This window comes from Hemisphaericaspora subhashii, assembly GCF_019202705.1.
Source record: "Hemisphaericaspora subhashii strain CBS 10753 chromosome Unknown scaffold58, whole genome shotgun sequence".
NCBI classification, from domain to species: domain Eukaryota; kingdom Fungi; phylum Ascomycota; class Pichiomycetes; order Serinales; family Debaryomycetaceae; genus Hemisphaericaspora; species Hemisphaericaspora subhashii.
In genome coordinates, this window is record NW_026057330.1 from 29846 (window position 1) to 53604 (window position 23759).

At 33.8% G+C, this 23759-nt stretch overlaps 9 protein-coding genes across 9 annotated transcripts; 4 read left to right on the plus strand and 5 right to left on the minus strand. All coding sequences in view use genetic code 12, as the record gives it.

The window, feature by feature from the left end:
• Positions 1–79: 79 nt before the first annotated feature.
• J8A68_003879 (3-methyl-2-oxobutanoate hydroxymethyltransferase) lies at positions 80–1033 on the plus strand (the record flags this gene model as incomplete). The annotated part of the gene is made up of 1 exon (XM_049407779.1): positions 80–1033. One exon carries the CDS (start codon positions 80–82, stop codon positions 1031–1033), a length of 954 nt encoding a protein of 317 aa, XP_049262815.1.
• A 430-nt stretch (positions 1034–1463) lies between these two features.
• Positions 1464–2138, plus strand: J8A68_003880 (phosphoglycerate mutase; the record flags this gene model as incomplete). The annotated part of the gene is made up of 1 exon (XM_049407780.1): positions 1464–2138. The coding sequence occupies one exon, from the start codon at positions 1464–1466 to the stop codon at positions 2136–2138; it is 675 nt and encodes a 224-aa protein (XP_049262816.1).
• A 247-nt stretch (positions 2139–2385) lies between these two features.
• On the minus strand, positions 2386–5649 carry ENA2 (Na(+)-exporting P-type ATPase; the record flags this gene model as incomplete). The annotated part of the gene is made up of 1 exon (XM_049407781.1): positions 2386–5649. One exon carries the CDS (start codon positions 5647–5649, stop codon positions 2386–2388), a length of 3264 nt encoding a protein of 1087 aa, XP_049262817.1.
• A 2339-nt stretch (positions 5650–7988) lies between these two features.
• On the plus strand, positions 7989–10337 carry J8A68_003882 (uncharacterized protein; the record flags this gene model as incomplete). The annotated part of the gene is made up of 1 exon (XM_049407782.1): positions 7989–10337. One exon carries the CDS (start codon positions 7989–7991, stop codon positions 10335–10337), a length of 2349 nt encoding a protein of 782 aa, XP_049262818.1.
• Positions 10338–10385: 48 nt separating this feature from the next.
• J8A68_003883 (uncharacterized protein) lies at positions 10386–10691 on the minus strand (the record flags this gene model as incomplete). The annotated part of the gene is made up of 1 exon (XM_049407783.1): positions 10386–10691. The coding sequence occupies one exon, from the start codon at positions 10689–10691 to the stop codon at positions 10386–10388; it is 306 nt and encodes a 101-aa protein (XP_049262819.1).
• Positions 10692–11526: 835 nt separating this feature from the next.
• CDC13 (Cdc13p) lies at positions 11527–12822 on the minus strand (the record flags this gene model as incomplete). Its single annotated transcript, XM_049407784.1, has 1 exon — positions 11527–12822. One exon carries the CDS (start codon positions 12820–12822, stop codon positions 11527–11529), a length of 1296 nt encoding a protein of 431 aa, XP_049262820.1.
• Positions 12823–13227: 405 nt separating this feature from the next.
• Positions 13228–15810, minus strand: J8A68_003885 (uncharacterized protein; the record flags this gene model as incomplete). Its single annotated transcript, XM_049407786.1, has 1 exon — positions 13228–15810. The coding sequence occupies one exon, from the start codon at positions 15808–15810 to the stop codon at positions 13228–13230; it is 2583 nt and encodes an 860-aa protein (XP_049262821.1).
• Positions 15811–16905: 1095 nt separating this feature from the next.
• Positions 16906–18348, minus strand: J8A68_003886 (glycoside hydrolase family 5 protein; the record flags this gene model as incomplete). Its single annotated transcript, XM_049407787.1, has 1 exon — positions 16906–18348. One exon carries the CDS (start codon positions 18346–18348, stop codon positions 16906–16908), a length of 1443 nt encoding a protein of 480 aa, XP_049262822.1.
• A 3084-nt stretch (positions 18349–21432) lies between these two features.
• J8A68_003887 (uncharacterized protein) lies at positions 21433–23046 on the plus strand (the record flags this gene model as incomplete). The annotated part of the gene is made up of 1 exon (XM_049407788.1): positions 21433–23046. One exon carries the CDS (start codon positions 21433–21435, stop codon positions 23044–23046), a length of 1614 nt encoding a protein of 537 aa, XP_049262823.1.
• Positions 23047–23759: the final 713 nt, after the last annotated feature.

Consider the following 23759-nt stretch of genomic DNA (forward strand, 5'->3'; position numbering starts at 1 on the left):
AATAATATAAAGAGAAGAGAGTCTCCTTGTCGCTTCTAGGAATAGAAATAGTTCAACCTATAACGTTAAGCTTTTCAACATGTTTAAAACTATCAGATTTTCAAGAGGTTACCTTAGGAGTCATATAACTTCAATTCAAGCCATCAGATACTCATCATATACCCATTACACTCGTAAGACATTAGCAGACATTGCAAGATTATATCAAAATGGAGAGCCTATTTCAATGGTAACTAGTCATGATTTCTTAACTTCAAAGATGTTAGAAACCGCAGAAATTGATATCAATTTAATTGGTGATTCACTTGCCAATACATCTTTAGGATATGAATCAACTAATGAATTAACATTGGATGAAATGATATATCATGTCAAATCGGTACAAAGAGGGAATGGCCACTCATTATTAGTTGCAGATATGCCATTTGGAACATTTGAACGTTCTCCTGAACAAGCAGTAGAAACTGCTGTTAAATTGGTTCAACAGGGGAAAATTCAAGCAGTTAAAATTGAAGGTGGAAATCCAGAAATTATACCTACAATTGAAAAACTTATATCAATTGGTATTCCAGTAATGGGTCATGTTGGATTAACTCCTCAAAAACATAACACTTTAGGTGGATATAAATTACAAGGTAAAAATTCTCAAAATGCTATACAAATATATCAAGAATGTTTAAATTTACAAAAAGCAGGAGTATTTGCAATGGTATTAGAATGTATCCCCAATAAATTATCGGAATTTATTACTAATAACTTATCAGTTCCAACAATTGGAATTGGAGCTGGTCCACATACTTCTGGTCAAGTTCTTGTTATTGCTGATATGTTAGGTATGGCAAATCCTGAAGAAAGTCATACGGCAAAATTTGTCAAAAGATATGGAAATTTCTTTAAAGAAGGTGTTGAAGGATTAAAGAACTATAAAACTGAAGTTAAATCAAAGGAATTCCCAGTACCTGATATTCATGGTTATAAAATGAAGCGTGAAGTATTTGAAGAATTTAAAGAAAAAGCAGAATCAATGACGTAATTGATTGATTGTCAATTCATTTCTTTAGTGTATTTTTACTGTACAAATTATTTATTTATTTTTATAGACAAATTTAATTGCATTGAAAAGTTGATGTCAAGAGTCAAGAGTAACATGAAGATGATGTAACACTGACTCATGGAGTTCATCCCTCCATCTCCCCCCCCCCCTCCCCCCTTTGTAACCCAACGTGTGTTGACCCCACCATCAGATGATTTTTCTCAACGGTTTTTATTTTTATTTTTCATTTTATTGTTCCCACATGGAAAAATTGAAAAAATAAAAAAAGAAATCCATTTCTTATCAGAATTTTCCTTGCATCCTTAATATTACAAGAAAAAAAAAAACCATGTCATCTTTTTATTCTTTATTGAAATACTACTATAACCAGTAACAGTAACTACCATCACCCTATATACACACAATAACTATGACAGTAGACATCGCTAGCAATGAAGATCGAAGAATCACCAGAATCTTTATAGTAAGGCATGGACAAACCGATCATAATGTTCAAAAAATATTACAAGGACATTTAGATACAAATCTAAATCAAACTGGACAAATTCAAGCTGAAAAAGTAGGTAAATATCTTTCAACATTACCTATTGATTATTTCTTATCTTCGGATTTGTCAAGATGTAGACAGACACTAGATCAAATTCTTGTACACCAGGAAGTGACGGGTAATAATATAAGATATACACCAAATTTAAGAGAACGAGATATGGGGATTGCTGAAGGAATGTATCTTAAAGATGCACTTGCACAATATGGACAAGGATTCCGTAATTTAGGTGAGAAGGAACATGAATTAGTTAAAAGAGTTGAAAGCGAATGGGATAGTTTATTAAAATTGAATCATAAGAATGTTTTGGTATGTACTCATGGAGGTGTAATTACAAGATTTATTAATCATTTATATGTTGATAGGAAATATGAATTACATGAATCCATAACTCAACTGGATTTAAAAGTACCGTTTAATACTTCGATTTCAGTTATAGATTATGATAATGAAACTGGTTTGGGGAAAATTCAAACCTTTGGTAATACTTTACATTTAGGTGGAAATTTTGAAGTTAAAGATCAACAATTGAGATAGATCGGTAAAATAGATCGATAGATAGTTTAGTTTTTAAAAGTTAGGAGATTTGATAAATAAATATAGAGGTTATTAATTTTATAAATGACATTGATTAAAATGTAATATCTATCCCTATAGAAAACGAAATATTTACGAACTGAAAAACCAACAATTAAAAAGGAAACTATAAAAGACAAACTTATCCATTGGATAAGTCAATTAAGATCTGATTTTGTATAAATTATGTATTGTAATTTGTAATATCTTAAACAACGAATCTTGCATTGTCCATGGTATTAGATCTAGAGAAGGATGCATATCTTTCGAATGGATCATTTCTTTCCAATTCATATTCTGGATTCTTAGCCTTTTTAGCAACAATCTTACGACCCAAGATACGTTTACCCCATTTCCAAGCTTCAGCACCAACTAAAAATAATGCACTACAAGCAACAGCAACACCCCATTCCCAAGTAATTGGTTTATGTAAAAAAACTTTAGTATTAATCACTGGAATATAAACCACGGGGAAAACACTAGCACATCCAATAACAACCGACCAAAATAAGAATTGATTGCCCCAAAGATCAATTGCAGTTTGTTTCCACCAACTATTATCAGTTTCTTGTCTCATATGGAATAAAGAATTGTATGGATGAATACATTCCCAAGCAAATAATAAGGCACACCATGTCATATTGGAAAATGATGCTGCTCTACCTCTAAATACCAAATCACAAACATCAACATCAGCATCAGTTTGATTACAATTAATTCCTAAATCTCCATCTCCATGAATGAAAACAACAATAACAAAACAAAGTAAACATGAAGCCGCCATCCAGAATCCATAACCTATCATATCAATAATAACTTCCCAAGTGAAAATTGTATTAATTGGTGGTTTTTCTAAAATATCATCAGATGCTCTTTCTTGACCTAATCCCATAGCTGGGAAACATGATGCAACAACAATAGTCCATAACACTTCAACTGGAGATAATGGGAACACCGAGAAACCAGAGTCATCCAAGAATGCTAACCCAACTAATAAATATAACCCTTGGGCAACATTACTTGTTAACAACATCAAGACGAATTTTTGAATATTGGAAGACATTCTTCTACCTTCTTCAATAGCATTCAAAATAGAAGCGAAATTATCATCAGATAAAACAATATCAGAAGCTTCTTTAGCAACATCAGAACCATTAAGACCCATAGCGATACCAACATCGGCTTTCTTCAATGAAGGTGAATCATTAACACCATCACCAGTCATGGCTGCAAACTTCTTTCTTCTATGTAAGGCATCAATCATACGAACTTTGGTTTGTGGAGCACAACGAGCAATAACTAATGGTAACACAGGTAATTTATCAATTTCATCGTCAGTTAAAGCATCAAAATCATGAGCACTCATAACCATAACTTTAACAACTTCTTCACTATAATGATAAAGATTATGAGGTAAAATACCAACTTCTTGGGCAATAGCTTTAGCAGTACCCGGATGATCACCAGTAAGCATATGAACATTAATACCGGCTTTGTGACAAAGTTTAACTGAACGAGCTGTTTCTTCTCTTGGTGGATCATAAATACCAATCAAACCTTGGAAAATTAATCCTCTTTCGATTGTTTCTCTATCTTCAAACGATACATCAGAATCCTTGGGGAGAGTTTTGGTTGCAAATGCAATAACTCTTAAACCTTGACCAGATAATACATTCATATTACATTCAATCATTTGTCTATCTTCATCAGTTAATTTGAGTAATTCTTGAGAATCAACAGCATCAGGAGAAGCGTTAACACCATACCAATGATCACATAATTTAAGAATTCTTTCAACAGCACCTTTGGTATAAACATGATATTCGCCATCTTCTGTTCCTTTATAAACGGTTGACATTCTCTTAATTGCAGAATCAAATGGGAATTCAGCAATATGTTCAAATCCTTCAGAAACATCTTCACGAGCATAATTCAATCTACTGGTGAAAACTTGAACAGCAATTTCAGTTGGGTCACCATGTGGTTTCCAAACTAATTCTCCAGATTCTTCATCTTTAACTTGATGAATAGTAGCAATATTGGCCATGGTAGCAGTCATTAAAGTATCATGTAAAGTTGTTGGAATTGGATCTGAAACGGGTTTATTGAAATCAATTTCTTCATCAGATTCTTTAATGTATAATGGTGAATAGGCAACATAATTAACTTGTCCAACAGTTGGATTAAACGGTTCACCGACATGTTGGGCTTCAAAAGTACCGACATTAGGTAACCAAAGCTTCTTGGCAATCATTTTACCTTGAGTTAAAGTACCAGTCTTATCTGAACAAATATCATCAATACCACCTAAAGCTTCTAATGAATCTAATTTACGAACAATGACATTCTTTGAAACCATAACTTGAGTACCAACAGCCATAGTGATAGTTAAGACAACAATAAGTGCCGCTGGGATCATAGAAAGGGCAACAACAATAGCATAAATGGCAACTTCTTTATTGACTCTCATCTTTTGAGAAGCCATAACAACAATAGCAGAAAGAACAGCAACAAAGAATAAAAAGATAGCTAACCATGATAATTTTCTTTGTAATGGAGTACCAACATTAACACCTAAAATATTACCAACAACATTGGAAATGGTCTTGGTGGCAGCATCAGTATATTCTTTCTTGGATGGTTTTCTGTCTCCCGATCTATCAACTCTTTTGATTAATCCAGTGTCAGTCTTTAAGGATTTAGCAATATTACCAATTTCGGTATTTAAACCAGTACTAAGAACAATACCTGAACCTCTTCCTTTTGAAACAATTGAGGATGAATAAGCCAAATTTAAACGGTCACCAATTGGAATAGGAACTGAGTAATCATCATAAACAAGTTGATGGTTCTTAACAACTGGTAAGGATTCACCAGTTAATAAAGCTTCATCGGTTTCTAAGTTCAATGAATCAAATAATCTTAAATCTGCAGGAACAGTATCACCAACTCTAATATGAACAATGTCACCAGGGACAACTTGTTCTGCTGGAATCGTAATATCATCACCATTTCTAGAAACTCTGGCAGTTGGAGAACTTAAAGTTCTAAGAGAACCCATTGTCTTTTCTGCTTTATATTCTTGAATAAAACCAACCAAGACATTTAAAAATACGACGAATCCAATAACTCCACCAGAAATCCAATCTTTAATTGCAAGGGCAATAACCATACTAATAATCAACACCAAGATCATGGCATTGAATATTTGATGGACTAAGATCTTTGTGAATGAAATCTCTTCACCATCCCCGAGGGAATTAGCTCCATGAATCTTGAATAGTTCGTCGACTTCGTGAGTGGTTAACCCATTGACAATATCGGTTTTGTATGCTTCAGCTACCCTTTCGACTGATAAACGATGGGCTTCAAATGTGGGTGAGCCTGCTTTTTCAGAGTTTATGTCTGAATAGGAAATTTCTCCATTCAGGTGTTCCTTTATTTTGTGGTTCGAATCTTTGGAGGAATCCATTAGATAGTATTATAATTTGTAGTATTTTTATTTTTTGCAATTTGTAATAATAAAATCAAATAAGTAATTAATTAATTTGTAAATTTGTTGTTTCTATTGGGGAATTGTTAATGATTTTAAAATTATAGTAATTTTAATTGGTTATCATTAAGATATTAAAAGTTAAATTAAATTTGAAAATGGTTTTTGAAATTATAGGTTATTTAAGGTTATATTTATATACCTCCGCTTAGGTTTGCTGCTAAGACTCATGATGCTCCTGCTGCTGCACATGTTATCCAATTAAAAAATAAAAAGAAAAAGGATAATCTTTGTGTCCTGAAAAAAAAAATATTATTTGAAACACATAATAATGTTTGAAGCGACAGCTTATCTCCATCACGAAATGGTTCATTTCTTAACCCTCACATGACCGTTCTCTATAAGCAGGCAATATATGTGGATTTTTTTTTTCTTAGCATTATAAAACGATTTTGTGTCATTTAGATTTACAAGTTTATTGCTGATAATTAATTATTTTTTCCGATTGTTTTTCTTAGGTATTGGGATGGGATTTTTCTTAATAACTCTAGAGTGGTTATTCTTTCCAGTTCTTGTTGCTTTTCAGGGGGGGGGGGGGTCGATTGTCACCAAAAGAACGACACTGGATCTTTAAGATTTGGAAACGGTTTTGGTTGTGTGTTCAATTCCCAGGGTTCTTGGATATATCTGGAATTTTTGCCAAGACTTATGTGTTTTAAGGCTTGGTCGTATCCGCACGTGACCGCATACCATCTTTTATTCTCCATTTCCTCCGTGAAATGCACTGAACCTTAATTTGTCTGACATCAATATTAATAGAAATGTAGAGGTTAATAATAAGGGACGAATCATCATGTCATGGCTTAGATATGGCTTCGACGGAACAATTTAATCATGCTGACTTGATTTTTCATTGATAATTGTCTAAAACCGTTCGGTGACAGATTTCCGGAATTTTTAGGAATACGGATCATTTCAATGGTGTTTTTTTTTTGGGATTAATTTTGAAATTTGATAAGTTCTTTTAAACTTTTAAAAATAAACCAATGTTGCATAAATAGTTTTCTTGTCATCATGATTTTTTCTTGGTTTATGATAAAAACGTGGGTATACCGGGAAATCGAATTCCTTCAGGTTCTGGAAGAAGTTGTATTTAATACTTCTGATCCATTCTTCCGAATGGATATCATTTCCATTTTATTTGTGACATTATTCTTAAGCACATCGGAAGTGTACATGGACCATACAGATAAGCTAATTCTCTAATTTGATAGCCGAATTTTTTCTGATTGTGTTTCTTCTAGAAGCTCTCATCCCTTGGATTCTCGCTCAACTCTCATGAATGCATGTATAATTACGTCAAGAAAAAATTAAATAATATTTTTTGGGAAACTCATAGCGAGATGTGTTGATTAGATTTTTTTTTTTTTGGTTCCTCATATTTTGAATCATCAAATTGAATCATATCAGACGTTTCTTGGGGTGGGGAATGATTCTTGGGGATAGATGAGGGGCGCCAGTGGTCGATGGCGGCAATAGTCCTAATGTAGTAACTTCTTCCCGATGGAACGGAAGATTGACGAGATGTGTTTGCGGTTAAAAAAAGCTTCTGTTTCTATAGATTTCAAATAATCCCCATTGTTCCTTAATTTTCTTGTCATGTTAGCTTGTCAGGCGTTCAGGATTATCATTGTGGTATCTCTCTCTCTTATCGCGAATATAAAGGCGATTTTTGACAAAAGTGTGGAGGTTCTGAGGATTTGCCAACTCTAGTTCTTGATCCCCTAATAGTGCCAAGAAACATTAGAAAAAGACATTGTGTTTTTAAGTTTGGAATGTGGTTACCCCGGGATTAGCTTTTTCTCTCTTGGACGGCATTCCTGGAGCAAATGTTTCCAGTCAAATCATTTGGTAGCTTAAATTATTCGTTTTGTTTGTTGTTGCTGAACTGGAAAGTTGGTTGCAAAAAAAAAATGGAATGACTTTTGATTTTTAACAAAAACATGTCAAGCTTCATGAACCAATGGAATTTCTATTGCTAGACTGTATTGGATGTTACTCAGATGTGATGTGATCCAATCCTTTCTAATACATACTTCAATTCAATCCCTTACTTGTATCTAGTGGACATCGGAACAGTTTAGAGGTCCATCTCAAACTTAGTTAGTAGAAGAGAAAGGAAAAAACCTCTGAGATCTTTCCTCACACTCAAAAGAGAAGGCGGGAAAAAAAATTCACTCCAATTGAAAAAAGAATTGACAGCACAGTCTATTTCAATCTATTTCAATTAATCAATCAATCAATCTCAGAGAAATACAATGGCAACTGATGCCGACAAGGAGTTAATCGATCTAATAGATCGTGGCTCGTATTCACATGCCAAAACGTTAATTGATAGGAGACTTGTTAAATTCCCTCAAAAAAGTCTTTATCATATTCTTCAAAATAAAATCCTTTTAAGAACTGGTGAAGAAGATTTAGCTATTAAAAATAATGTTAAATTAATGAAACAGATACCCAATGATCCAATGTCAGTCGAATTGTTAAGCGAATTTTTTGCTGAGGTTGGAATGGATAAAGAAGTTAATATTGTTTATGAAAATGTTATTAAGAAATATCCAATTTCATCAAAAGATATGTGCTTACATTGGTGGAATAATTCAATTGAGAAATTCGATTTGAAATTATATAATCTTATTTTTATGTATTTGAATAAGCATGAAAAATCAAGATTGTATACATTTTGGTATTCATTTAGTTATTATTTGTTATTGAAACAGAATTGTCTATCTGATAAAGAAGTGACATTGTATCGTGCATTAGGTAAAAAATTAATTGAAGGGTTACAGCCATTTGAAAATACCCAAGAGTTGTATGTATACACAAAATTCTTACTTGAAGAAGAGGACTATCAATCTATAGTCGCTGTCATTGAGGCTACAACCTTCAATTTGGATTTAGACTTAAAAATAATCTATCGTGATGCTATGAAACATAGTGAAAATTTCAAATCCTTATATGAATATACTGAAGATTTATTATTTAATCAAAAATTTAATGATTATGATACTTGGAAAGCATTGATATTTGCCGCAAAACAATTAAACAAACCCTACGAAGAAATCAAAGATGTCCTTTCTCGTCAACCCTACAGTAGAAATGGTATGCTAGCACAAATTGAATTGGCTAGAGTATATGATCAAGATACCAATGATCCAATTAAACAATATTATGAAAAGACGAATCACAAGTTATGTTGTTACTACGATCTTGCAAACTTTGAATTATCAGATGAATTCTTTGAAATGGTAAAGGCATCGACCAATGAAATATTAGAATCATATCCAACTGATGTAAATCAATTAACTAGAATGATCAATAATCAAAAATTCCAATTTGAAAGACGAATTGATGATGAATTCTCCTGGACAAATTGGAGAATCAATAAGATATATGCCAATAATAAATCAATTCAAGGTGGAGAGTTTGATAATAATCCGTTACATGAGTTGAATTTAATTTCTATTATCCTTGATTTATCTAAGAATTCTTCATCTAAGAATTTGATCAAATGCATTGGTATAATCAATCATTTGTTACAAGAAGATGCATATAATCATAAATTACAATTATGGCTTGTGAAATTATATTCAAGATTAAATACGAGTAATTTAATCTATCCAGTTTATCAAAACCTAAAAATCAAAATGACTCAGCATGAAACTTTATTACATTATTTAACAACAATTAATCCTTCAAAAGATACTCTTGACGGTTTGGTAAATATTTTCCGTTTCTATTTGACAGCAAAGCATGAAATTAAATCTGGTATTGAAAATGGATTCCAAGAGGGAGTGTTTAACAAGCTTGAAAGTTTTATTAATTTTGGAAAACGTTTACAAAATTCAATATCATTGAATTTCCTTGTTTCTAAACTCTTACAATTTGTGGTTGTACTTGGAGATTCAGGGTACTTAAATTACTTCATTCATTATATGAAATCGAACAAGAAGTCAATCTTGGAGGACTATTCAGATAATCGAGATTTTACTTCTGAGTGGAAATTGGGTTTAAAGGTAATTGACCAGGATTTATTGAAGATTCCTGTTCAAGATACTAATGTGAAATTGAAGCTTTTAATCTACTTGATTATCTTTGAAGAGAAACCAGCCGAAATTACAAAATTATTAAAATTATTCAATAAGATCATCTCCAATGAAAAATCATTTTCAAGGTTCGATAGTATATTATACAAATTATATTTCAACTTATTAAAGATTTCCAAAACTAATTTGAATTCTCAAGAAGTACAATCACTTTTTAATTTCATTCAAAAGAATTTGAAATTTGATAAATTGAAAACCATCTTAATCCCAGAAGATATATTATCTGGTGAATTAAATCAAAATTTAATCAATTTATCTGAATTTATTAAGATAATTCAAATGATTTCCAGACGGAATTCATCTTCATTCATAAAGCAATTAGTCGCCATAACTGAAACGTTACCCAAGGATATTAAACTGTTGAGACTTGCAAGTTTGCAAATTGAGCAAATTGATTCCATGGACTTTGAAATTCCTTTCATTATAGACATTGGAAAAACTAAGAAGACTCTTCAGGATTCAATTGACAAAACAACAACATTCATTTTAAATACTTTATAGAAACAAAACCTGTAAATAATTTTGGCATTTGGCTCTGAAGTGAACTTTTTATTTGTATTGAACATGCATACCCATACTTGCACTCATATGGTTTATTTTATTAATCCCTAATGATAATAAATATTTCCTATAATTTAAATCAGTTTGTTGAGAATTTGCTCTAAATTCATCTCGAATAAATCCAAGTAATGCTTCCTTTTCATGATTTTTATAAACTTGTCTTAATAAATCTCGATAAATACATTTCACTCTATTTCGAAATAAAAACTCTTCTAAGGAAACTGCATGTTTTAATTTCGTTCTACCTTTTAATAATCTTGAAGTTGTACTCAATTGTCTTATAAAGTTATTCATTATACCTTGATTGAAAGTTTAAAAAAGTGAAATCAAAAACATGGGGAAATCCATCTTTAAAATTGGTGACATAAAATTTTTATTAAAATATGTCAAACTAAAAAATCAAGGTCGTGGGATTACCAACTGTGTCATGTGCTATACACGTGATTGATTGGTGCGGCTGTACCTTCGTGCCAAGATACTAATTTTAATAAACTTCATTTGATATCAAACATTCCCTTTTAAATCGATTTTTTTATTTTCTATTTTATTTTGCTCAAATAACGACATGGGATTTGGTATGAAAGTAATTCCAGAAGGTGGATTAAGTCCTAGAATGAGGTTTTTGTATACGTGATGGATTATGTGTTTTCTGATAAAATGTCTGCAAAATTTCAGTTGCAAATGGTTGCAATTTCCCAAAATTTTGAATTAATAAGCTTGAATTAACTATTTAATTATAAGCAGAGAAATGCTAGTTACAATAGAATTATGCTAGTTACAATAGAATTACAAGCTTATAAAGTTTATTACTGTTCAATATACATCCCTTAGTGTTTTGAACGGGCAATGGAAGAAGGAGATTTTTTTGCAGCCAATCATTGACACAGTAAGTCATTGCTTGAGTAAGGGCCCTCAAACTGGACATAATCCAGAGAATTATTCATGAACTAGAGGAAATAAGTTGTTTATTAAACTAACCATACATATGGTGTTGATATAGCACTCGAATTTTTACTACTAAATTTACCTAAAGATACTAATTAATCAAAAAGAACAGTAATACCCCGCGTTAATTTCACAAGCACAGCAAGCTAAAAAATGAGCTTACCAGAGGACACTTCTTCCTGGCTTAGCGTATTAACTCAGCCAAAGTTAAATTCATAGCAGTCCAAACTGTCATTTTTGTTCCATTTGGATGTATTTCCTTACTTGTCTTATAAGCATGCATAGTGCAAGGTTTATGGACACATTTTTCAAATTTCTCATCCAAATCAGCAATTGAAGTGTATACTTTTTCAATCCGTTCAACCCCAAAGAAATCCAAAACATCCTCCTGATCAATATAGATCGAAAGAGTATTTATACCACACAAAATGGGTTGCTCAGGGGTCCATGTGGAATCAACCAATACTAATTCTAGCCCTCGAATAACGGGATCCAATATTGCCGGTTTTCCACGTCTCGTTTTGACTTGCTTACCACAAATCAATGACCAATCAGAAGGAATGGTACCAGCAATAATTGCATTGACTTGATAGGTTCGGTTATCTTCAGTATCATCAAGTTTTAGAAGGTCCGAAACTGAATATGCCCGTGAAATCGGTCTTCTGGGCACAACTGTGTTGACTCTAGAGTTTGGAGCAGGTGAAGACGCATAGTCCTGGGGGTGTTCAATGTCATCTATAAAGGCAGCATATTGAGATTCAGTTTCTTGTTTTGGTTGAGTCTCGTTCACATGTACTTCAGTATTGGTTAATTGAGTATTAGCATTCCCCGCAAGTGGTTGAGCATAACCTAATATCTGGGTACCACCTTCTTCATTTCTTGGATTATCCCAATATAAACGAGGAACAATTCGTCTTGCAGTAGGGTTGAATTCAAAGAATTCTCTTGGAAAATTCCTTCCCATATTAGTAAACAATTTTTCTAGAAAAGGGAATTGACTTGAAGTTACGCTTTCCAGATTTAAAATCTGATGATCATAAGAAAGACATTCCAAAGAATCGATATATAATTTTAATTTCAAATTCAGACTAACAATTAGAATTTTTTCAAGTATGAAAAGTCTATTCAATCCACTTGCATTTGTCCACCAATCACATATACCCAAATCATCATTATTTACGGATTTGTACAAGTTATCAAGTGTTGGAAGTAATTTTGGATATACTAAAACTCGAAGAATTTTGTCCTTGGGAATATGGATATTCCCTTGATATTCTTCTCTCGGAATAAATGTTGTACCTGATTGCTTGTTTGTTGTGAAATCAGTTACATACAATGTAACAGGTGCATCTTTAGACAGCTGCCTCTCAATATAGAGAACAAGGAATATCAGACCGACCCTGGGGTACTGTATTCCACCGGCAAGGGGGAAGTCTGATACTTGGCGATACAATGAATATGAAGCCGGAACTAGTGACATTATAAATCGCAATTTTTTAATGAATCAATCAATGAATCCAGTCAACAATATATGAGGATATAGAACTTTAGATTGTCTTTAGTTGGACCTAAGACGATTTTTCAAAATCGAATCATGTTTACACGTTAATCTCGTACTGATTAATTATTTTTCCCCCCCATACAATTGACCCAGACGCGTTCTAAAATTTTTTTTATAAAAATCTAATACGACAGAACGGAACGGGACCTATGAAGAGAGAATAGGTGAGCACTATCATCCAGTAGAAATCCAGTGTAAAACTCAATTAGAAGAATAAGCTGTTACATATTTCTATTCCAAATAATCTATATCTATTTATTTGTAAATTTCTGTTAACAGAAACAAGTAAGTCATAAAAATTCTAATCTACGTAATATAATCTATTTACAATCCAGTCCAAGTGAAGGTCTTCTTAGTTGAGAATTCACCTTGAACAGAGATGTTGTCAGAACTGTTACCAACTAATACCTTGTAAGTATCCTTATCAGATTGCCACTTGTTAACAAAACTGTTCCAATAAGAGGTAGCTTCCTTAACAGACACGCTCAATTCAACAGTCTTAGTTTCACCAGCCTTTAAGAATACCTTACCAAAGTCCTTTAATTCTTTGATTGGTCTGTTAATACTTGGGTTAACTTGTTCAATATATAATTGGACAACTTCAGCACCATCAACCTTTCCAGTATTAGTAACATCAACCTTGACATCTATCGAGGTTTCACTGGTGTCAAGTCTGAAATTCTTGATATCAAATGTAGTATAAGATAAACCATAACCAAATGGATATAAGACATCACTACCAACCTTTTCATAATATCTGTAACCAACAAAGACATCTTCACCATACCAGACTTGTCCCTTGTTGGAACCAAAGTTAATATAAGAAGGCACATCTTGTAATTTCTTTGGGAAGGTCATTGATAATTTACCTGATGGGTTGTAATCACCAAATAAGACATCAGCAATAGTGTTACCTAATTCATTACCGCCAAACCAAGCTTGCACCAAAGCCTTAGTCTTGTCAGCCCATGGCATAGTAACTGGAGAACCAGATTGGTTGACTATAATAACATTTGGATTAACCTTGATAACCTCTTCAACCAATTTATAAGTATAACCTGGGATATCCATATCTGGACGATCGAAACCTTCAGATTCCCATTCTTTAGATAAACCAACAACGAGAACAACCTTGTCAGCAGATTGAGCAACTTTAACTGCCTTGGCAATTTCATCTTCGGGATTAGACTTAATACGAACACCAAAGTAAACTCCACCAGGTTCAGATGCATCAATTTGAAGAGTATAAGTAGGAGAAGTACCAAATTCAACCTTGATATGATATTTCTTACCCTTTTCTAAATGAATAGAACCAAGTTCTTCTCTGGTACCCATACCTAAGAAGAAAGCATCACCCTTGACTTGTTTGGTTTTGTTGTCAACAACCAACTTACCGTCAACAAAGACTTGGGCAGTTCCGAAGGTAGAACAACCAAATTCATATTCAGCAGTTTCATCAGGAGTGAAGTAACCAGTGAAATCAGCATAGTATAATAATTGTTCTGGATCTAAATTGTCACTCTTGAAATCGTTGAGGAATAATCTTGAGGTATTTAAAGATAATTCTTCAAATGGTTGACGGTTTGGAGTACCTGGAGCAGAGTGGAAGAATTTAGCAGTAATTAAACCCTTTTCACCATGTTCATTTTCTAAGAGTGCAGCACTATCTGGAACATTCTTATCTAAGAAAGCACCAAGAGCATAAGTTAAATTAACTGTGTTACCACCTTCTTTAACCTTCTGTTCAATTCCACCATATGGAGTAGTCTTGTAGGTTGGAGTTAAAGAAGCAGAACCACCACCAGAATCTTGGGAGGCCTTAGCATTTGGTCCGATAACAGCAATAGTTTCGGTAGAAGTCTTAGATAATGGTAAGATATTATCTTCATTCTTTAATAAGACAATAGATTCATCACCAATCTTTCTTAACAATTGTCTAGCTTCTGGCGAATCATTAGCGGATTCAATAACATCGTCTGGAATACCTGCTTTCAAACCGGCGTTAATTAATTTCAAAACTTGTCTAACGTTTTCGTCAATGACATCTGGATGAATCAAGTTAGCTTGAACTTTATGAACAGTTTGAAGAACTTGTCTAAATCTAGTTGGACCTGGCATTTCCAAGTTTAAACCAGCATCAAGAGAGTCCTTGGTAGAATAACTACCATACCAATCAGACATAGTACATCCATCCCAATTCCATTCCTTTCTTAAGATGTTTTGAAGGATTTCCTTTGATTCAGAAACATGAACACCATTAACCTTGTTATAAGCAGTCATAATAGCACCTGGGTTAGAATCTCTAAGAGCAATTTGGAATGGCTTCAAATAGATTTCTCTTAATGATCTATCAGTTAAAAGTGTGTCGACACAACGTCTATCTTCTTCTTGATCATTACAAACAAAATGTTTTAAACAAGCAACTACATCTTCGTTGGCAATACCTTTGCAAATACTGGCAGCAGCAACACCACCTAAGAATGGATCTTCAGAATAAGATTCAAATGATCTACCACCAAGTGGAGAACGAACGATGTTTGTAGTTGGACCTAAGATAACATGAGCACCTTTCATTTTACTTTCCTTACCCATTAATTCACCACCTTCTACCAATAAATCTTTATTGAAAGTAGCAGCTAAACCGGTACCACATGGGAAACAATTGGATGGAATACTGTTGAAGAATTTGGTACCTCTAATACCATTTGGACCATCTGAAACTCTGATACTCTTAATGTTTAAACGTTCAATAGGAACAGTATGCCAGAAATCTTTACCAGCTAATAAGGAAACTTTTTCTTCAAGAGTTAATTCTTCAAGTAAATATTCAATATCTAATTGTTGAGGTTTACCATTTGATTGTTGTTGCGATTTGTTTAAAGTAACATCCGTATCTGGAAGCTGCATGTTGGGCTTTTCTTTTCGTTAACGTTACTTCTTGTGAGGAGAAGGCGAGAAAGAGAAAGAAGAAAGTCGTTTGGTAATTTAAAAACTTATTTATAAGTGGGAAGCCCAACGGTATCTAACGTTGAACCAACAATAGATGAGGGTGACTTTCCCAAATAGGAAGTCTCCCAGGATTTCTGGATAAATTTCCCAAAAAAGAAGGCATTCCCTCCGGTGGGGAAGAACAATTAGAAACACAGAATTTTAACAACCAGGAACAGGTGCATCCCATACCACATTCAACCCCCTGCCGCAAGCATCTGGGGTGGTGGGGAGTTGTGGTGGTGGAGATTCAATCTTCCAAGCAACCCATCGCTTAATTTGGAACCGATGCCGACGATGTTCATATCCCTGTTTCTTTCAGCCATTACTAAGAATTCACTTAATATAAAAACCGAACCAAAAAAGAAATCATGCGAGGATTTCATAATTATTGGCCGATTTTCTGTGGATAAAATATTTTTTGAGTTGAAGAATTTTACAGTTTTCTCAATAATTGAATTAATTATTGCGCAATACAGATACGGACAAGAATAAGAAAGTTCATAAAGCTATTGCCAAAACAAGTAATGCAAGTACAAATGGTTCCGCATCTCATAAGATTGGGAGGTTTAATTAACCCAAGATTGTATTTCAAGACTTCCGTTGATTTAACATGCACTTTTAGTTTTTACACTTCACCCCATCCATCTTAAAAAATAACCGTTGGGCGGAAAATAGTAGAATTATTTTTTTATGCACAATAGTTAAAAATTAAATTCTTTTTTATTGTCGGAAAAAATAAGTTAAATTAGACAGGAAAAATAAATTGACTAAAAAATTCGACTTCTGCCGATTTCGGTGAAAAATTGACTTATGTCGGTTTTATTCGTTACTGCAACCCAATCTATATCGCAAGAGTAATTACTACTGAAAACGAAATACTTAGATATCAACTCTCATATATTACATAAAAATAAACAAGGGCACCTCTATAAAACCTAAAAACATTCTATTCTAAAAAGCTATTTAAAAATTAAAAACCAGTATAATTATTTTCAACACACACTAAAGAACTTAGTAGTCCTTTAAGATAGCATTTAATTCATCTCTCTTAACAGTGTTTTCGAACTTGAAAGAAGCAGCTAATTCATCTAAGTCTTCGAAAGATAAACCAACGAATAAGTCAGCGTATTCGTGTTGAGAAATTTGGGAGAATAACATATCCTTACAGACTCTGTAAACGTAATCCTTAACGTGCCATTGGTGAGGGTATAAAGCTCTGTGGTACTTTTCTGGAGTGTTTTCAAGAATGTGTTGAACTAAGTCTTCGTATAACTTGTCATTCTTTGGGTCGATATCGTTACCCCATCTGTCTAAACCTAACTTCTTCTTCTTTAATAACCATTTACCGAAGATTTCGTACCATTTAGATTCTGGAGAAACATAAGTTAAACCTTGGTAACCAATATCCTTGTAAACCCAAATAGACCAAGAGATTGGAGAACCGTCACCAGATGGATCACCTTGCTTGTAAATAGCTAATTGATCCTTTAAGACATTGTATCTGTGTCTGTTAATGAAATCTGGGTCTTCGTCACCTCTTTCCTTAGAAGCATAAACTGGACCGAATTCACCATTCCAAACTGGAACTTGGTATTTTTGCATGTATTCCAATTTTCTTTCGTATTGTTGTTTCAACTTAGCCTTTTCTTCTGGAGTACCCTTGTATAAGTAACCATCTAAGGATGGGAAACCGTAGACAGAGTAATCGTGGATAGCGTAAACAGCGTTCTTGATGAAATCAGCAGGTGGGAATTGTCTGAAATCCATGGAGTAAGTGTTACCATCAAGGAAGAAAATATGGTTTGGATCAACCTTTCTAATTTCAACATCGAATCTCTTGTAGATATCGACTAACTTGGAGTGATCTGGAGTAGCAGGTTCGTTCAATGGATTGTAACCAGCAACCCAAGTGTTGTCCTTGTAGTGCTTAGCTAATTCAACCCATAAGTTAACAATACAGTCTTGGAAAACCTTGAAATCCCAGAAGATAGACTTGTGGATAGCAGAATCAGCGTGCCAATCTTGGTTTTGACCACCTGGAACAGCATGTAAATCTAAAATGGTATAAATACCGTGTTTAGCACAGATGTCAATGACTCTGTCTAATCTTTCAAAACCCTTTGGGTTGATCTTGAAGAAATCACCTTCATCATCAATGAAATGACGGTAGTTGAATGGGATTCTTAAAGCATTGAAACCTAAGTCCTTAGCGAAGAATTCAGCATCAGCATCAGTCCAGAAGTATTCGTAAAATTTGTCAAAGAAGAAGTCAAACTTTTCTTGACCAATGACCTTCTTTAAAACCTTCTTGTGTTCGGTTTCATGACCTGGGTAACCAGTAATGAAGTTTTCCATATTTAAGTGACCACCAATAGCAGTACCCTTTAAGACAACCGGCTTACCATCAGCATCGACAATCTTAGTACCTTCAGCTCTTAAAAATCCGTTAGACATTTTAGTTTTATTTGTTATAATATAAAGTTAATGAAACTTAGTGAATAGAAAGAAAAGAAAAAGATGAATAAAAAATTAAAATTTGGAGGGGAATATCCCCAGGTTTTTATAACAACAAAAATAAAGCCAAAGTCGGTACTCCGGAGAAGAGAGGAGAACAAGAGTGAGGAAAACGTTTCTTAGATAGAAAAACCGTTGACCGAATAAATCTGATACAACCTACCTTGTATATCTGCTGGACACAAAACCTGGAGAAAAAGAATAAAAGAAAACTTAAATTAAAGTCCAACCGACAAAAAAGAAACGATTGCTATGAGAATATGCACAGTCGCATATTTAGATTTCCACACATTTCTTTAAACTTCTCTTACCAGCAATGTAATGTTTGTTAAAGAAGGAAGCTTGTGCCACGATGACTTTGTTATAAAACTTCTATTTGATAACGGTTTTAATTTGGATTTGTGTAATTTTAATCCATTTAAAGAGGGGGGAGAACACAATAAAAAATTCTTAGCATTTGTGGAGTAATTGCCCCACTTGAGACTGTTGATGGTGTTTCTGCCTCTACAATCTTTTTTACTAAGTGATTTCTAAAAATTAATTTACAAAATTGCAATTTTTTGACACATGCTGCAAAAATTGCACAAAAGTTTAAAATATTTGGGAGAGAAGGTGAAACCGGAAAAAAATATTTTTTGGTCTGGTGGTTGCAGATTTATTTTTAAGTGGCCAAAAAGAATTGGATTAGAAAATAAAAAATAATTTTGCAAAATCCCATATACCCTTGCATGTTTGATTTACCTTCCTTGAAATTTAAATTGCAAATTTAGTCCAAATCGAATGTATACCGACTTTGAAATCTGACATAATTATCAAAACCCTTTTTTTGGTCACGCCCAGTCGGCAAGACAGACCCTGCCTGAATCTCTTCTATCCCAATTAACAGTAAAGATAAATTACTTTTGGTATCGTTATCGTTGCCAAGCTATGACAAAAAATTATTAAGGAGACCATTCTCTTCTTGTTTCTCGTCTGTTAACAAAGAGGATAGCGCCACCTAAACTGATATTTTTAAGTGTGGTCAAACACTATAATGCGTGGTTAGGCTTCTAAAAACGGAATTATAGTTCCTTCGGAGATATTGTTCCATCTCCAGGTTTACTAAGCCACAAATCAAAAAAATAACTGCAAACTGTAAATTTTGGAGCCTGCTTTGTTCGCATCGTAAACCCTGGGAATTCACCTTCCTTTTGACTACGATGAAGCTGGGGTAACAATTGTGTTTTTAAACGAAAAAAATCTTTGGTGGGGTGGTACCATGGGGGAGGAGAGACTTCCTGATTAGTTAATGAAACCGCTAACAGACGACGATTTACCTCTGCCATGCCTTTGTTCGATTTTTAGAAAATAGATATGCCAAGAATTCTCTGATTCTAATCAGCTAGACTCTAAGATTGCGCTTTCCTTAATCAAGACATGTGTGTCGGGCAGCTCTATCTAGAAGTGAGTGTTTGTCTTAATCTGATTTGAAGTAACAAAGGGATAGAAAAACCCCGAGGAGAAAGACCTGGTCATTTTAGATAGCATCGATTGTTCTGTTCGGTGGGGTGATCCCTTTGTCAATTTACAATAGAAGAGAAGTTTTTTGGAGTTGCAAGGCCATTTGTTTGTTAAAATTCAAGGGATTTTCGATCTTCGCATTGTACAACCACACTTAACAAAGATAAGGATCATCCTACTCCACTCTCATCCCTCAATTCACATTCTCATTGTCTTTGTTGGGGAATTTCGATCTAGAGAGGCTGTTCTCTATTTGAATGTGTAACCATTCAAGTATTGTACCGTGTTATTGTAGTTTTAACGATGGATGTGGAGGCTTGAACAATTCCAAACATGGGATTTGATTGCTACTGTAAACCTAGGAAGGATATCCGTTTTTGGATTGTAAGATTTGAATAACGGATATGGTTACCATTTAGGATATCACTCCTCTTATTTTGTCGCAACTTTCGATATTTGGTTTCTTTTGTATTGTTTAGTAAGCGAATACTAAGTGACTTGTCCACTTTGTTTTCTCCGTTGTCTCCGCTTTCTTTCTGTTTACGTGAAGTGTCAAATTTGTTTTCAATAATGACTTATTTACGATCACAAGTTTGCATTGTGTAACCCAATAACACCGAAATGTATGCAAGAAGGTTCCGGTTAAGACTACTGGGACATGACTGGACCTAACTTGCAAAAATTATATGATTTTTTGCAGATTGAAAGGAGGGGGTCAATATAGGTGAACCGAGGGGAACTGGGTCTGAAAAAATATTGCGATATTATTTATACGTTATGTGTAATTTCTTTGTTTCGGCCGATATAGAGAATAATATTCCCCAGTATTTTTTGTTCGCGGGTAAACTGCAAAATTGGGGTTGTTCGTTAGAAATTAGTGACTGCAAAAGAAACGGGATCTGAGATGATGTGGCAAATTTAAACTTTCTTAATGCATAATCGGCAGCAATTAGAACTGGGGAACGAAAAAATAAATTAATCTTTGCGAATCAAACCATTTCTTGGCACATACTATTTATAATTAGTTTTGAAAGCTTGAAAAAGACTTTCGGTTCTCTTAGAGACAAGTTGTATGTTACTTCCAGAATAAAATGTCTTGAATCTGACGGTGTCATATTATTAATAAGCATCAACAAATGAATTTAAAAAAATAACAAAGAAGTGTGCTTTTTTAAAAACTTTGTTCTTTTTGTGTATATTATTTGTACGATTATTTTTTATGTACGAAATCTCAAAGTTTATTCTAATTATTTTTTTAATAAATTTTATTTTTTAAGTTGTCAATAAATCAATTTTTACACTTTTTCTGCATGTTCTTATTAATGCAAATTACCATAAAATGTTTCCATCATAAGACGATCGCTCATACAAACTAGTCGAATATAAATACATGTTGAAATCTCCGTTTAATTTCACAATTCTGTCTTGTTTCTTTCCTTTCTTATCATTATCAATTCTTCAATCTATATCTCCAACATCGCTGGTCGGTAATAATATTTTGAGAAAAGATTAATTAGCTTCATTATGTCTGATTTAAAAGAACAACATATCGCTGATCAAGAGTCTGTCAGTGATCAGATTGAACTCCAAGGTCACATCTTAGAAAAGGGTGACATTGATGAATACCTTTACTTGGACAAACCATGGTACAAGTACAAGCATTTCCTTATTTTACATTTTTACGTTATGATTATCACTTTAACTTCTACCAATAACGGTTATGATGGTTCTATGTTGAATGGTTTGCAAGTTTTACAAGATTGGAAGGATGCTATGGGTAACCCTCAAGGTGCTGTCTTAGGTGCTTTAGCTAACGGTAATACTTTTGGTGGTATTATTTCTTTTACTTTTGCTTCTTGGTTTTCTGATAGGTTCGGTAGAAAGACTTCCATTTTCGTTGGTCAAGCTTTCTGTATCTTAGGTGCTATTTTACAAGGTTGTTCTACTAACTATACTTTCTTCATGTGGGCTAGAATTATCTTAGGTATGGGTTTCGGTCTTTCTACTGTTTCTTCTCCATCTTTGATTTCCGAATTGTCTTATCCAAAGTTCAGAGATACCTGTACCGCCTTATATAACACTTTCTGGTATTTCGGTGCTATTATTGCTGCTTGGGTTACTTTCGGTACTCAACCAATTCCAAGTTCTTATGCTTGGAGAATCCCATCTTACTTACAAGGTGCTTTACCAGTTGTTCAAGTCTTACTTTTCTATTGGATTCCAGAATCCCCAAGATTCTTAATCTCCAAGGGTAAGGATGACAAGGCTAGAGAAATCTTAATGAAATACCACTGTGGTAACGATGGTACTGAACAAGCTCATAGATTAGTTGAATTCGAAGTTAAGGAAATTAAGGCTGCTTTAGAATTAGAAAAGATTTATTCTAACGCTTCTTACTTTGACTTTGTTAAGATTCCAACTTACAGAAGAAGATTATTCTTATTGATTTTCACCGCTGTTATTATGCAATTATCCGGTAATGGTTTAGTTTCTTACTATTTGAATAAGGTTTTAGATACCATTGGTATTACTGACGCAAAGAAGCAATTAGAAATTAATGGTTGTTTGATGATCTATAACATGGTTATCTCTTGGATTGCTGCTTCCGTCTGTCAATACTTCAGAAGAAGAACTTTATTCTTAGTCTGTATCGCCGGTATGTTGGTTTGTTACATTATCTGGACTATCTTATCTGCCAGATTTGCTTTAGGTGGTTTCCAAGACACTGGTTTAGCTAACGGTGTCTTAGCCATGATCTTCCTTTACTACTGCGCTTATGATTTAGGTGCTAATGGTTTACCAATCTTATATGTTACTGAAATCTTACCATACTCCCACAGAGCTAAGGGTCTTAATGTTTTCTTCTTTTCCCAAAACGTTATTTTACTTTACAATGGTTTTGTTAACCCAGTTGCTATGGATGCTATTGAATGGAAGTACTACATTGTCTACTGTTGTGTCTTAGTTGTCGAATTAGTCTTAGTTTACTTATTCTACGTTGAAACTTCTGGTTACACCTTAGAAGAAGTTGCTAAGGCTTTCGGTGATGATCCAGAAACTACTTTAACCCATCTTTCTTCTGCTCCACAAAAGGCAGCTGTTGAACATGCTGAAAACAGCACTGAGAAATTAGTTTAGAGAGATTGGTTCTTTAATTTTCTTTAGTTATTCAATTCTTAATACATTTTGTTATGTAAACCAAATCAATTAATAAATTTTCTTATACAATTAATCAGTATACTAAATAAATAATATAATTTCCATCTAATTATTTGAACAATAGACTTTGTACATTCGTAACATTTCCATTGTCTCTTATGTTCTGAAACTCGATTTTGCTTTCACCTTCCAACTCTTTGTTAAGGCAAAATTTTGGGTGCGAAAATTTGTACTACTGCAAGAGCACGGCCCGTCAGTTTGTGTCCCCCACAGCGTGTTACCCCCAAGAATTCCCCAACCCATTCTTTGTGGCATTTTGGTTGTACATTACCTACAAGTTCCAGTTTCATCAGAGTCATAAATTTCTGCTAAAGTAAATCGAATGCACATAAAATTGTAGAGAATGATACACAAATTATTGACGTCGGACCTCATTTGAAATGTTATTGATCCTGATCTGTCCTAAGCCTTGGGGAATCCTGTAGTCAATCAGTTACAATTTTGGGCTAGTTCTCATTTCCCCCATTCCCCCAAAGCAGACAATAGTGGAGTCTACCTGCCTGGATTCCATAAGCTGGTTGTAATACTTGTGTACAATGGGGAAGGTCCGATACCGGAAAAGCGAGTAATCTTCCGAGACCGCCATTTTTTTGTCAGCAAATATTATTTGCATTCATTTGAATGCCGTTGAC